The sequence below is a fragment of the Excalfactoria chinensis genome, chromosome 2, assembly GCF_039878825.1.
Source record: "Excalfactoria chinensis isolate bCotChi1 chromosome 2, bCotChi1.hap2, whole genome shotgun sequence".
Lineage (NCBI taxonomy): Eukaryota > Metazoa > Chordata > Aves > Galliformes > Phasianidae > Excalfactoria > Excalfactoria chinensis.
The window spans coordinates 65,258,576-65,271,787 of record NC_092826.1 but is presented as its reverse complement, the minus strand read 5'-3'; the positions used below and the strand labels follow the sequence as shown (position 1 = coordinate 65,271,787).

Below are 13,212 nucleotides of genomic sequence, written 5' to 3'. Positions count from 1 at the left end.
CCCTCCAGTCCGAGTGTAACAACCTCCGGTCAGAGCAAGGCTCCTTCCCGAGCCCAGACGAGGCAGCCTGTAGCGGAGCAGCGCAACCCCAAGTGGACAACACCGGTCTCGGCTCTCCCGGTGGGTCTGTTCCATATCTGGAAGGGGTTGGTGCGCTTCCAGGCTGAGCAGGCGCCCACCGCTATGGCCATGGGGCAGGAGAACTGCACTGCCCCCATCCAGCCCACTGGAGGCCCGGCTGTCCAGCATGAGGGGTGGCCTTAGATGTGGCTGAACAGGAGAGGTGGCCAATGCTTCATCTTTATACTGATTCATGGACGGTGGCAAATGCCTTATGGGGGTGATTGCAGCAGTGGGAACAAGACAACTGGCAACGAAGAGGTAAACCTATTTGGGCTGCTGAACTGTGGAAAAACATTGATGCCCAAATAAGAAACATTGTTGTAAAGGTGCGCCATGTAGATGCTCACGTGCCTAAGAGTAAGGCTACTGAAGAACATTAAAATAACCATCAGGTTGATCGAGCTGCCAAAACTGAGGTGGCTCAAATAGACTTGGACTGGCAGAACAAGACTGAATTATTCCTAGCTCGATGGGCCCATGAGACCTCAGGCCATCAAGCAACAGATGCAACATACAAGTGGTCCAGAGACCGAGGGGTGGACTTAACTATGCATGCTATTGCTCAGGTCATTCATGACTGTGAAATATGCGCCATAATTAAACAAGCCAAGAGGATGAAAACTTTTTGGGGGGAAGGGCGATGGCAAAAATATAAATATGGGGAGGCATGGTAGGTTGATTATATCACCTTGCCATGATCGCGCAATGGTAAGCGTTATGTGCTCACCATGGTGGAGGCAACCACTGGGTGGCTTGAAACATACGCAGTACCCCATGCTATCACCCGAAATACCATATTAGGGCTGGAGAAGCAAGTTCTATGGAGGCATGGTACTCCAGACACTGCCCCAGCAGTTCCACTCCTATCCCTGTCACCTGGGCATGAAGCAGAAGCCCATGGTGAGGATGGTGTGGATGTGCCAAGTGAGCCACCCCGCAGTGAGGGGGGTCATCCTGCAGCCACGAGGCCTGAGTTCGCTGTTCCCCTACGAGGGTTTGGAGCTGAACTCTCCAGGCCAGTATGTGAAGCTGCTGGCACCAACGTGCGCCCCGGTGGCGCGGTGGTAGAAGTGCCGCTTGCAACACTGGAGGCCTGGGTTCGAATCCCCCCTGTGGCACAAGTGGTAGAAGTGCCGCTCTGCTACACAGAAGGCTCGAATCCCGGGAGTTGGACTCGATGATCTCTATGGTCCCTTCCAACTCGCACGATACTGTGATACAGTGATCACCTGCTGGGGAGTTTCTTGATGAGCCTCTCCTTGATGCTTCTGTTCCACTGGACGGAACAGATGACTTGGAGGATGGCCATACCACCAGCAGTGATGCTGGTCTGCTTCTCCCCTCTACTTATGCTCGGGTCTCCTGCCTGACATCCAGTGATGGAGACAGAGGAGGACAATCCCAAGAAGTCCTCCATGCAGCGGCCCTGTAGCTTAGGGAAAGGATGAGTGCACCTTGATGTGGGGGACGCTCCACTAGTGCTGCCTTTCCCCTTTTTTCCCTCCACTGCCGTCAGTTCCTTTTTCCAGCAGTTTTGTCATTTCCTCGACCTAGTAAATAATAGTGTGTTAAGTTACGGAGTTTTATTTTCAGCTTAGGGATTTGCATGAAAATAGATATAAGTAGTTAAGAAAATAAGGTTGCTGATTGCTCACAACTATATATGTGTGTGTGTGTGTAATAAGCATAATGTAATGATGTAGAATAAGGGGTGGAATGTCATGGTTTTGCAATGTTGTAATTTTGCTATCAGTATTCCACATCATAACATCATGTTAAGCATAGATAATTTTGACGAATCTGCTGCTCACAGAAAGAAGACTACATGTCCCAGGGAGCACCACGGTCAGTCATATGACCAGGACTATATAATCTCACTTCAGTGCTGGACTCGCGCTCTTGGATCCTGCCAGCCATGGGGGAGTGTGTGGAAGCGTTCCAGCCGTTTCGCCTAGAGTTACAGTAGGCCTCTCGGTTTTCGGGACTCACTCTCTCTTATTTTACTTGATTCGTTAGCCTTAATTCCAATTATATTGCATTATATTGTGTTATTCTGTATTCCGATATAGTATTTAGTAAAATAGTGTGCCTCCTTAGATCGCTGCCGCTGTATTTATTTTCTCTTTCCTTGTTTTCTTTTCCTTTTGGGATAGCGGCCCTGCAGGCCGTCTATACCCCTGTCATGGGTGCCGGTAGATTTTAGGTTAACCTGTGACACTAACTCAGATACAAGATGCACCGAGACAGTGAAAAGAGTGTGCATTGCATTGATTATCAAAAAGAGCTCACCTTTCCAGGACTGAAATTATTTACCTTTATTTAAGAGAAACTTAGAGATTGTGCACCAAATGTTACTGAACCACAAAACCAAAGGAGAGTCCTGCATTTCTAAGTTCAGCCAGCCAAAAAGAATAAATAATGAAGTACGTAAGTTTCTGCATATACTAAACAGGTCCATTAAAGTGGATTTGTCTGCACCATTTCCCTCAAATTGCAATCATGCCCTACTTTTGTGCAATTTTCTCTCTTTTTGTGAAATTACGTTGCAAGGGAATCAAATTTTGGTGGCACTGTTATAGTGGGTTATGAAATACACATCGGGCTAATATTGGAAGTCCTGCTGACTTGAATCCCGCAGTAAAGCCTAAATATTGCTAGATGACTGCCATATAGTTGCATCAATACAAAGAAAAGAAGAAAATAGAAAGTTTCCTTCCTTCTATTTCTACATGAACCTCATGTACGTGACATGAACAAAGCAGGTTCATGTTGTTCAAGACTGCAAAGTAATGAACAGTGTAAGCAGCTAGAGGATGAATGCTGCTATCTGGTGCTATGGTTCCACCTTTTCTCTTTCACAAGTTCCGTTTTGCAGACAATAAATGCAGCCGCACAGAATTTCTTCCCCAGTCCTTGCCATCTTATGAGGCTCTTTACTGTCTGTTGTCACATGCATTCTCACTGGTCTTTCCAGTAGAGCCCTCTATTAAAAATGAAGTTTTCAGCATAAAGATGGCAATTACTTAAGACAATGCAATTTTAATTACTCTTGAATAACTCTTGAGTTTTACTAAAACAGTTAAAATTCTCTGGGGCTTTCATTCAGATTTTAATGAACTTGTTTTCAGGGGGGTTTAAGATCTTTGGAGAAAGCAGGCACCGCCTAAAGCACATTTATAGCTCCCCAATGCTAAAATAACACAAGTTGTTTATTTTTATAGCCAAATCCTTCTATTTCCACTATTTCAAAAACTAAGATAAATTCACATACCTGAATTTTTATGGCTCTGCAAAACAACCAACCCTTAACATGGCCTATACTTCTGAAGACATAAACAGAACTGATTCTTAGGGCTTATCCCTAAGATCAAACAAAAAGAAACGCCAAACCTTCCAAATAATTCAAAAATCAAGCTTCACTAATCTCATAGCCTTCTGCAGTTCCCAAACAGCTTTAACAAATGTTAGCTAAACAGCATCAATAACTTATCCCACTTCAGAAAAAATATTTAGATAGCTTTTAAGTTCAGCTTTTTCCTAATAGAAGGAAAAGTGCTTTAGAGAAAGTGAAAATAAACTCCAGATATCACTGTAGTCAGTTCTTCAAAAATGAAAGTATTTCACCTATTTTCAGTTCAACTCTATCCAGCCAGTGAGCAAGGATAGATTATTTGAACAAAATGGCAGAGTCTTTCTTTAAGCCCCTGGGTAAGAATACAAAATAGAACCCAGTTAGTAATTTTACCACAGCTATTAGAAAATATTTTAAACAGTTGACTTTGGGACACAGCATTTCTTCTTCCTATCTAATAGCATAAGCTCAACACTACAGACAGCCCTATTTCATTTCTCAGTGTGAACAGGATTGAAGCTCAGAAGCACTACACCCAGGCCTCCTCACTCTCTTGCTTCACAAGAACACCATGTAAACAGGTCCTTCAAGCACTGCCATGGGATCCAAGTTCAAGCAATAGTTGTAGCAAGACCATGAGCCCCCTCTTCATAGAATGGCCTGAGTTAAAAAGGACCACAACAGTCATCTAGTTTCAACCCCCCTGCTATGTGCAGAGTTGCCAACTACCAGACCAGATTGCCCAGAGCCACATCCAGCCTGGCCTTGAATGCCTCCAGGGATGGATGCAACTTCCCTGCCAATAGGCCATACTTTAGCTCATTCCAGATGCTACTTTCCTCCAGCTTGCCAGATAGTCCAGCCTGAAGATTGCTATTAATTTTTCCTAGTGAAGTTTGCACAGACACAAGAACGACAGCACCCAAGAATCACACCCCCACACACAATGGCAAGTGCACGGCAGGCCCTGACTGCCTGCAGCCCCCTGTGAGCCCTGGCCTCTTCTATGGTTGTTAGTGCCCTCCTGATGAGGCATGGCATGCAAACAGGCACAGAACAGAAAACAAATTCAAATGAAAAAGCAATCAGAAAGAGAGTTTAATAACAAGCTGGGAATAGGCTACAGTGATGTGGGCAGGGCTCAGTCAAACAAAACCACTGTTTACATGGCACCGTTCTCTTTCCTCCCTGCTTCTATTTTTCCATGAGTTTCTTCTCTCATCCACCATGAGTCTTTCCTTCCTGCATTCCTGTCTCCTTCTAACTCAGTGTGCCCCCCCAGCTTTACTACACCCCTAGCCAAATTATGTAGTTCTGGTATCATTACATGGGTCAACTCAGCCTTGCATTACTGATACAGCAAGACTGCACCCCCAGGCACCCCGATATTCCTTACAATTAGAGAGAAAGTTCTGTCATCTTCCCCTTAACATCAGTGAAACTCATCCATCTATCCTCCACAGCAGCTCTCTGTAATTCCTCAGTTTTTTCAGTTAGCGACACCTCAGGCCAATACCTGGACATCTGGCTGCGTAAATTTAGAGAGTTTATTACAAAGACAGATAAAAACAAAAAACAGCATAGATACATTGAACGATCACAGGTTTAATACATAACAGTGCTAAAGAACTGTCTCTGCAAAGGCTACGATGCAACTATCTGCCGCAGCCAAACGTCCGGTTCCAGGTTTCATACAGCTCCAGGTCCTTTGGGGACACGCTAGGCCGCACGGTTCCAAAGGCACTCTCAAAGTCAACAAAAGCAATGGGTCGTACTTGCTCTGGCATGATGGTTGTGATATCCATGGACTGAAGACTGCGGATAGGGCCCAGAGAAGCTTCACGACAGAGCTGTGTCATGTCTGCACCAGAAAACCCATCTGATTGCTTAACTATAAGCTCAATTTCCTCTTCACTGAGACAGCTGTGCTCCTTTGACATCAGACGAGTAACAATCTGCTTCCTAGCTGAAGCTTCTGGAAGAGGAATGTACAGTCTCTTCACAAGTCTCCTTCGGGCAGCCTCATCGATTTCCTGGGGCCGATTTGTTGCACCAACCACGAGAATACGATCTTCAGAGGAGGTTGTTGCCCCATCTAACTGGACCAGAAATTCAGTTTTTATTCTCCTTGAAGACTCGTGCTCCCCATCCCCACGCTGAGATAACAGAGAATCAATTTCATCAATGAAAATCACTGCTGGCTGTTGACATCGTGCCACAGCAAACAGCGCACGGACCATCTTTTCCCCCTCGCCGACCCATTTGGAAGTCAGAGAAGAGGCACTGATGCTAAAAAAAGTGGCTCCAGACTGGCAAGCGATGCATTTGCCTATGAGAGTCTTGCCAGTTCCAGGGGGGCCAAAGAGAAGAATTCCTTTAGGAGGACCACGTAACCCAGTAAAGATGTCTGGCCTCAGCATAGGCCAGACTACAATTTCTTTTATTGTAGCTTTAGCAAATTCAACTCCAGCAATGTCATCCCAGTTCACAGGAGGCCCGTGGTCCATGATCTCGTGCATAATGAGTTCCACCATTTTTGGTTCTATACTTTTCAGTCGTTCATCTACAGGAAGCAAAGGATCCGTTGGCCCTCTGGCATGAGGTTTACACTGCACTCCTCCATTTTCATTTCCATCCTGTTTTGGGACTGGAGGAACAAACTTGCTAAATGGACCCCGAGATCTACCAGCACCCAGTGACTTTTTTACACCTCCATATGACGAGACTGGTGCACGCTGTTGTAGGCTTTGAGGTTTCTTTTGCTGATCTACCCACAGCTGTTCTTTTGCAGTTCTAAAACCAGGAACACCGCTCTCTTCACTTCCATTTCTATTCCCTGAAAAACTGTTGGCTTCAGTAGTACTGGAAGCCTGGCATGGAGCAAGGCTAGAAGTGGCAGCACTGCCTTTATCAGTCAAGCCATAAAATGCTTTTCTTTTCCCAGACCATGCTTGTACAGCTGACTGATTGGGAAGAGACAAATTTTGCCCATCACTACAGTTACCTGGAATTTTCAGAGAAGCACCACTTGTCATTTCTTTATTTCCAAACAGCGGTGCTGCCTGGAACCCCGTATGAATCTGTTCGCTTAAGGAGGCAGAAGACACAGGAGGTACATCTGAAGTTTTGGTCACAGAAGGCACATTGCTTTGGAGAGACTTTGAAGGTAAGGGATGCTCAAGGAGATGTGGGCCCCGAGTCGCACATTTTGATGAGCCAGCACAGGGTTTGCTCTCACCGGTGCTGCTAAAAGCACTGAGCCTAGGAATGCATGAAGCAGCAGAGGCACTGACCCCTTTATCAGCTAGTACAAGGGCATCTGTTGGTGCCATCTGAGAGCTCTGGACCTTTCTGCCAGCCTGCATCCTCTCTTGCACACACTTCAATCCAAATACATTCTCTGTTGTCAAGGCAGATTGCCACTTGTCACTGTCATTTTGCTGACTCTTTGCCAAAGTCAAAATGTTTTCAGCATAGTTATTCAAGCCAGTCTCTATGTTGTCAGAGTCAATAATTGCAGAGTATTTCTCTGCGTACTTTTTAAAGAGGTTGGCAGCACAGACCTGAGAGATCTCAGAGTTTGCCCATGCATACTGAATACGCAGAATTTTGGCACGGTACTCATCAGCCTTCTGTCCGGGTGTGCAGGTGCCAGAGGCAACAGCAAAGTAACTTTTCTGCCAGTCGTTCAGTTGCACGGTGCCATGCGTCGGGGCCTCCATCACTGACACTGAAACATACATAAAAATACCTGTTGTTACAAAAAATGTTTTATAGCTGCTTACCTGGCTGCTTCCTCCTTTTCTAATTGCAAGTAAATGAAAACACACATCATTTTAATCGAGTGAAACAGTGCAGCAGGACGTGTAAATCACTAAGCCAGAATGGACACCCTTCAATAAGGAAGCAGAACTCTCCCACATACACTGGGGTGCTCCTTTTCTTCCTTGTTCAAAGAAAGGAATGAAGAATTAAAACAAACAAAATAAAATAAATGAAGGAGGAAAAAAGAGAGGAAGAGTTTGCTTCTAACCTGTGGTCTCCTGGGGAAGTAAGTAGACTGCAAAGAATGCTAACAGATGGCCAAGCAAAAATTGACCTTGTTAAATGAAATCAGCAATGCTTTTGCTCCTATTTGACAAGATGCGCAGAGTGCAGAGGAGATTTGAGTACAGGTCATTGTTTAAAAGATGACAGTGATGGTAATAGAACTGAAACAACAAAGTTACTGAATAAAACCACATGCAAACCGTGAGGGGAGGAAAAAGTTCAATGAACAGACTTAAGTAGATTTGTAGCAAATGTTCATAACTACCTATTCTATTTAGAACATACTAAAACCTCCCTTCAACTTTGTATTTTTTGAAAAACAAAGGCCTTGTTTGCCTATAACACTGTTCAATTTTTGGTTTTCTACTTCAGGATTTAAATTCCCTCTGCTGCTGTTAAGTTCAAGAAATAAGAAGGATGGCCCTTGGCTCAGAAGGGGCTTTTTGCTAGCTTTGGAAAGATCAGATCACAATTTTGACATAACTTCACAGCAGTCTCTCTCCATGGTCACATGCAGAAACATCTCTGATAAGGTCAGGACTCAGTAGTTTAGGAAGAGACAAGAACAGAATGAGAGAAGTCTACTGCTGCTTCTGCAGGGTTTACAGAAGGCTTCTAACACAGTTCAGCCATTCTCATACTCTCATTCTCATACTCTGATCTGTCCATAAAGCACTTCCTCAACACGGCTGAAATACATCAAATCCTAACTTCTGTCTGCCCATCTCAACGTGTGCTGGGTTTTTCCAATAAGTCAATGAGCAAAACCTGTTAAAGTGGAGGTCTGCCTATCATCTCCCTCAACAGAGTACAAGTCTCTGCGCTCTTTAAGCAGCTGCAGATTCAAGCACAGGTTCACACTGGCAGAAGCAGTATATGAATGCAGATTAATACGCAAGTGTGCAGAACACAAGGCTGCCAAGAAACACGGGGGGTGGGGAGACGTTCCACTCTTTTCACATTAAAAAAAACAAACAAACACAAAAACAGCAGTTTGCCCAGCCATCACATCACCGAAGCGTGGCAGGGAGCATAACGTGATGTGGTTTTCAGTCCAATTTTTAGGGCTGCTTAGAGAAACCAGCACACGACACGAGCCAACCCACGCGCGGGCAGCACTCCAGCAGGCTACACACACCAGCCGCCGTGCCGTGCCGTGCCGGTCGTGCCGCCTCGCTCCGTGCAGGCTCCAGAGCCCTCTCCGCCCGCAGCCCAGGGCAGGAGCAGTCCCTCACCGGCACCACTCCCAGCAGGCCAAGCCCGCCCAGCCAGGCTCTCTTCTCCAAGCCTGGCCGAAGGGACGCCCCGAAACCGGCCGCGCCGGGCCCCTCACTGCTGAGGTGAGGAGGCGTAACGGTCCCCAACGGCTCCAGCGGCCCCGCGCACCCAGCCCGCGCCGCGCGCACCCACCGGCCACGGCCGCCGACAGCCACCCCAGCGGATCCCGCGCGCGCTCTGCCTCAGGCCCCGCCCCCGTCGTCCCGCCCTACCAATCGGATAGCAGCGTTCTGCCAGACGCAACCAATCGGACAGAAGGGCAGGGTGGAAGGGGTGGTCGCTGCGCTGACATCATCATCTCGGGCGCGCTGGCCTTCCCGCTCCCTATTGGTTGCGGCTGCTCCGGGCGCCCACCAATGGGCGCGGGCTGCGCGTCTCGCGGTAACGCCTTCCGCGGCACCGTGACGGCTGCTGGCAGATGGGCGCGCTGGGACAGCCGGCTCCGCGGGAGGGCAGCGATGCCAGGGAGGCATCCCGCTGGAGCTCCTGCGTGCCCCCTAGTTTGTTCTCAGAACTAGTTAAACGGCACTGATGGTGAAAGTCGGAGTGATCTGCGGAGACGGTGCCCCTTACAGTAGGATGGGCGCAATGGGAGAGGTTTGGCTAACAGCAGAGACGGACAACGGCTGTGGTTTGCTTTACATTTATTAGTGCTGCTCATAAAACAGACGTGTTGGTTTGACAGAGTTCGGACAGACTGGAACAGAACCGCACGGCTCACAAAAGCACCAAACATCAGATGACTTTTCCACTTGGGTTACACAGATGTCACTTACAGACCAGCACCCCGCGGTTATGTGACGGACACAGTGACAGCAGTGACAACCAACCACGGGCACAATCTGACACACAAAAGCAAGGTGAAACTGGACGTAACAATATCAGTGCAGCCTGTGGTAGGGTTTCACAGAGAGTCATGGAATCATCGAGGTTGGAAAAGACCCCTAAGGTCATCCAGTCCAACCACCAGCCCATCCCACCATGCCCACTGACCATGTCCCTCAGTGCCACATGCACTCATTTACTGAACACCTCCAGAGACGGTGACTCCACCACCTCCCCGGGCAACTTACAGCCACTACCCCTCATGCTAAGCATATCAGCAACGCCCTTCATAAAGACCTATTTTCAGTATCTCACCATCAGGAATAAAACATCATCTGCCACGATGAGGAGCATGTTGTAGCCTTCCACTCTTTGTTGTTGTTGTTGCTGAAGGATCTCCACGCTCACTGAAAAGTGACGTTTTTCCCTCCTTCAGTAGCTGCACTGCATTCTCTGAGAGGTGTTTATTCTCCTAAAGAAGTGCTTTTCTGAGATTCTGTGTTTATTTTTAACAGCATCAATCAGCACAGACTGCATTAGCTTTTGAACACAAGGAGCGGAGATAAAGGTTGACATATTAGCTATTCATTAATACTGCGTTTTCCCCACCAAAAGTCATTTCACTTACAAATACATTGCAAAGCTACAGAACTCAAACAGCAGAAAGGTCCTTCTTTCAGAAACATTCTTTTTAACCATTTTGTTCTCGAGTTGATTACATAGCCCAGATTATTATTATTTCAGATGACTAAACATTAATGTTCTGCAAAGCAATTATCACACAGGGGAAAGAGGGAATGGGAGACTGGCTGCTAAAAAGGCCTTCACTGACTGCAGCTTCAAATCATCCCCAGATTTCAGAAGGAAAACTGAGAACTGTGAAATTCAGATTCCTGTATTGTGTTGGCCGTGAGGAAATGCAGTTCTGTGGGTATTAGAATAGGTCAGGTGGAAGGGACTTTCAGAGATCACATAATAAGCCAACAGTCTGATCGCTTCAGGGCTCACCAAAATTAAAGCACCCTATTGGGGGTACTGTGCAAATGGCACTGAATGCTGACAGGTACAGGGCATCAGCCACCCCTCTAGGAAGCCTGTTCCAGTATTTGACCACCCATTATGGAATTTTTCAAGTCCAATCTGACTCTCCTTAGGTGCAGATTTGTGCTGTTCTGTGCATCCTGCTATTGGTGAGCAGAGACCAACGCCACCCTCTGCTCCCACCCCCCACCTCCTTGGGATGCCACAAAACGTGGCCAGGAGCAGTCTGCATGCCATGCCAGCTGTTCCTGGTACACATTTCATTTTGACAAATATTTCTTTATTAAGCAATGAAACAAGCGGAGTGGTAGCCGTCAAACGATGTCACAACTCTATTTCACACAACATAGCCTACAGATTATGTTGAAGTAGTTACTGCTTACAGCAACTGAGTTGAAAATGTAGAACATCAGGTAGCACGTGGATTTTGACAGAACTCTGAAGACGGAGAATCAGTATGGATGATTGAAGTGAAAACCAATAAGCAGCATAAACTATTTGCTGAGATTTGACAAAATCACTGTCTTAGAAGGAAATTTTTAAGGAGAGAGAGCCTGCCATAAGGGCAGCGAGCATTTACTCCCCCACTTTGGCTGTATAATGAAAGGAATCTTGAAGTTCTAACTCCATTTGCAAAAATACAGCAGCAAGTGTGTCATGGCGTGTTAGTGACCCAGCTCATTACATTTGTGCTTGCCTGCTTAGATAGGACCCAAACAGTGTTATAACCAGGTGACTAAGCTTCCTACAACCTTTTCTTTTTCCCAAATTCATAACAATGTTAAATTATTTGGTGACAACACCTCACCTTTTCATCTCTGGAGAGTTTTTGTGCTGTCAGCAGTAGAGGGAATACTAACCCTCTGTTTCCATTGCTGGGATCAATGAATGCCCTTGATAACTAACAGCAAAGAAATGACAGCTCGAGATGCCATGAATATGTCCCTTCTGGAAACAGGCAAGATGAAAATGCAGTGCAGAGAGTGAATCACTAAGGTTAGAACACAACTTGCTGGCAACGAGTTTGCTACTGCAGCTGGGCTATGTAGCAACAGCTTTGGATTTTTTTCCCCTCATAACTCGACTTTCCCACCTGCCCCTAAAATTAAACTTGGCAACACAGAGAAAACCAGCTAATTACCTCCTCCCTGCTGCTACCTCACCACTGTTACTGCTGGTGGTGGTTTTGTTCCCATGTTTTCAGGAGCTCGGTCGCCAGCTGTGAGATGTGCTGCCAGGCAAACTTGACGTGGGTGGATTCCACCGTGCGGGAACAAATAGCAAAGCGTAGCACAAACTTTTCTCGCAGGTGGCATGGGACCAGATGAATCTTCTTGGCTTCATTTATGCTCTTAAGAAGTGCCTTATTTAGTTCATTTGAGCCCTGAAATCATTGTAATTCAACAGATAAGGTAATGAATTTCAGAAATCTGGAATATGTAAATCCCACCAAGCAGCCAAGCCTAACTGTCACCAGTAACATCTAGCCACTTTCTCATCTGTATAATGCTTTGCCATCAAAGGATTATATAAAACGTTGCTGGCTCCGGAGATCATTTTTCAGCCACAAAGAGATTCGTGGATTAACTCTGGTTTAGAAGCTGTGTTCAGTCTATGGCATGTGCAATAGCTGGCTTCTTTTTCATGACTTAAGGTCATGAGCTAGGTAGCTTCATTTAAAATAATTGATTATTGCATCAATTTCATTACAGTTTTCTTAGATCTAATTCATAGAATCATAGAATGATAGAATAGCTTATGTTGGAAGGGACCTCAATTATCGTGAATCTCCAAACCCTGCACCACAGGCAGGGCCACCAACCTCCATATCTAATACTAGACCAGGCTGCCCAGGGCCCTATCCAACCTGGCCTTAAACACCTCCAGGGACGGGGCATCCATAACCTCTCTAGGCAGCCTGTTCCAGCACCTCACCACTCTCATAGTAAAGAACTTAAACAAAAATGCAAGGCAGTTTTGCCATGAACTCTATCAACATTTGTAAAACAAATCTCTCAGTCTTCACTTTAGTGTGACTGCCTTTAGGGAGTCTCTGGAGTATGAAGACATAAATCTTGTTCTTAGTTACATAATAACTAAGGTAATGAATCCCTGGCATAAGTTAAATCAAGGAACCAACATTTGGGTCATCTCTTAAGAAAGCACCCTAAAAAATGTATTTGCTTAAGGTTCTATGGGAAGTGTCCTTCACAGAATGCTTCAGAGTGTTTCCTACTTGAATTCAGAAATATCGTAAGCTAACCCTCCTCCCACTGGCAGCAACCATTCTTCTTATGAATTCAGGGACACAAAGGTATAGGTGCTAAATAGCCTGTAGAAGGTCAGAGTGACTCTACATGCATGCAGTATTGAATCTTATCTCCTTCTGTTGTGTTTAATTCTTCTTCTACTCAACTACTGAATGTGAGGATTTTCTTCAGAACAGCGGTATGCTTCCAGTACCAAGCCCTAAAGGAAACAGGACTACATAGAAGAGTACTAATTCTTTTACGGGTTCACTTGATGTTGAATTAATGGTAATC

At 45.9% G+C, this 13,212-nt stretch overlaps 2 protein-coding genes across 3 annotated transcripts in view; both read right to left on the bottom strand.

Moving 5' to 3' along the window:
- Positions 1 to 4,550: 4,550 nt before the first annotated feature.
- Positions 4,551 to 9,000, bottom strand: FIGNL1 (fidgetin like 1). Of its 2 annotated transcripts, none has more exons than XM_072329335.1 (2): positions 8,936 to 9,000; positions 4,551 to 7,205 (listed from the first exon to the last, which is right to left on the bottom strand). In XM_072329335.1, the coding sequence occupies exon 2, from the start codon at positions 7,195 to 7,197 to the stop codon at positions 5,131 to 5,133; it is 2,067 nt and encodes a 688-aa protein (XP_072185436.1). In that variant the 5' UTR covers positions 7,198 to 7,205; positions 8,936 to 9,000; the 3' UTR covers positions 4,551 to 5,130. The 2 variants fall into 2 exon arrangements, with proteins under 2 accessions (XP_072185436.1, XP_072185437.1); XM_072329336.1 differs by lacking the exon at positions 8,936 to 9,000 and adding an exon at positions 8,761 to 8,920 and having other exon boundaries at positions 4,591 to 7,205.
- Positions 9,001 to 9,429: 429 nt separating this feature from the next.
- The window catches only part of DDC (dopa decarboxylase), a 52,542-nt gene continuing 48,759 nt past the window's right edge, over positions 9,430 to 13,212 (bottom strand). Inside the window, exon 16 of the mRNA XM_072329337.1 lies at positions 9,430 to 12,053. Within this exon, the coding sequence (XP_072185438.1) occupies positions 11,838 to 12,053 (216 nt within the window). The 3' untranslated portion in view covers positions 9,430 to 11,837. The remainder of the gene's footprint in view (positions 12,054 to 13,212) is intronic.

Coding starts and splice junctions, on each gene's coding strand:
- FIGNL1 (XM_072329335.1), bottom strand. CDS start 7,197: ATGGAGGCCCCGACGCATGGCACCGTGCAACTGAACGACTGGCAGAAA.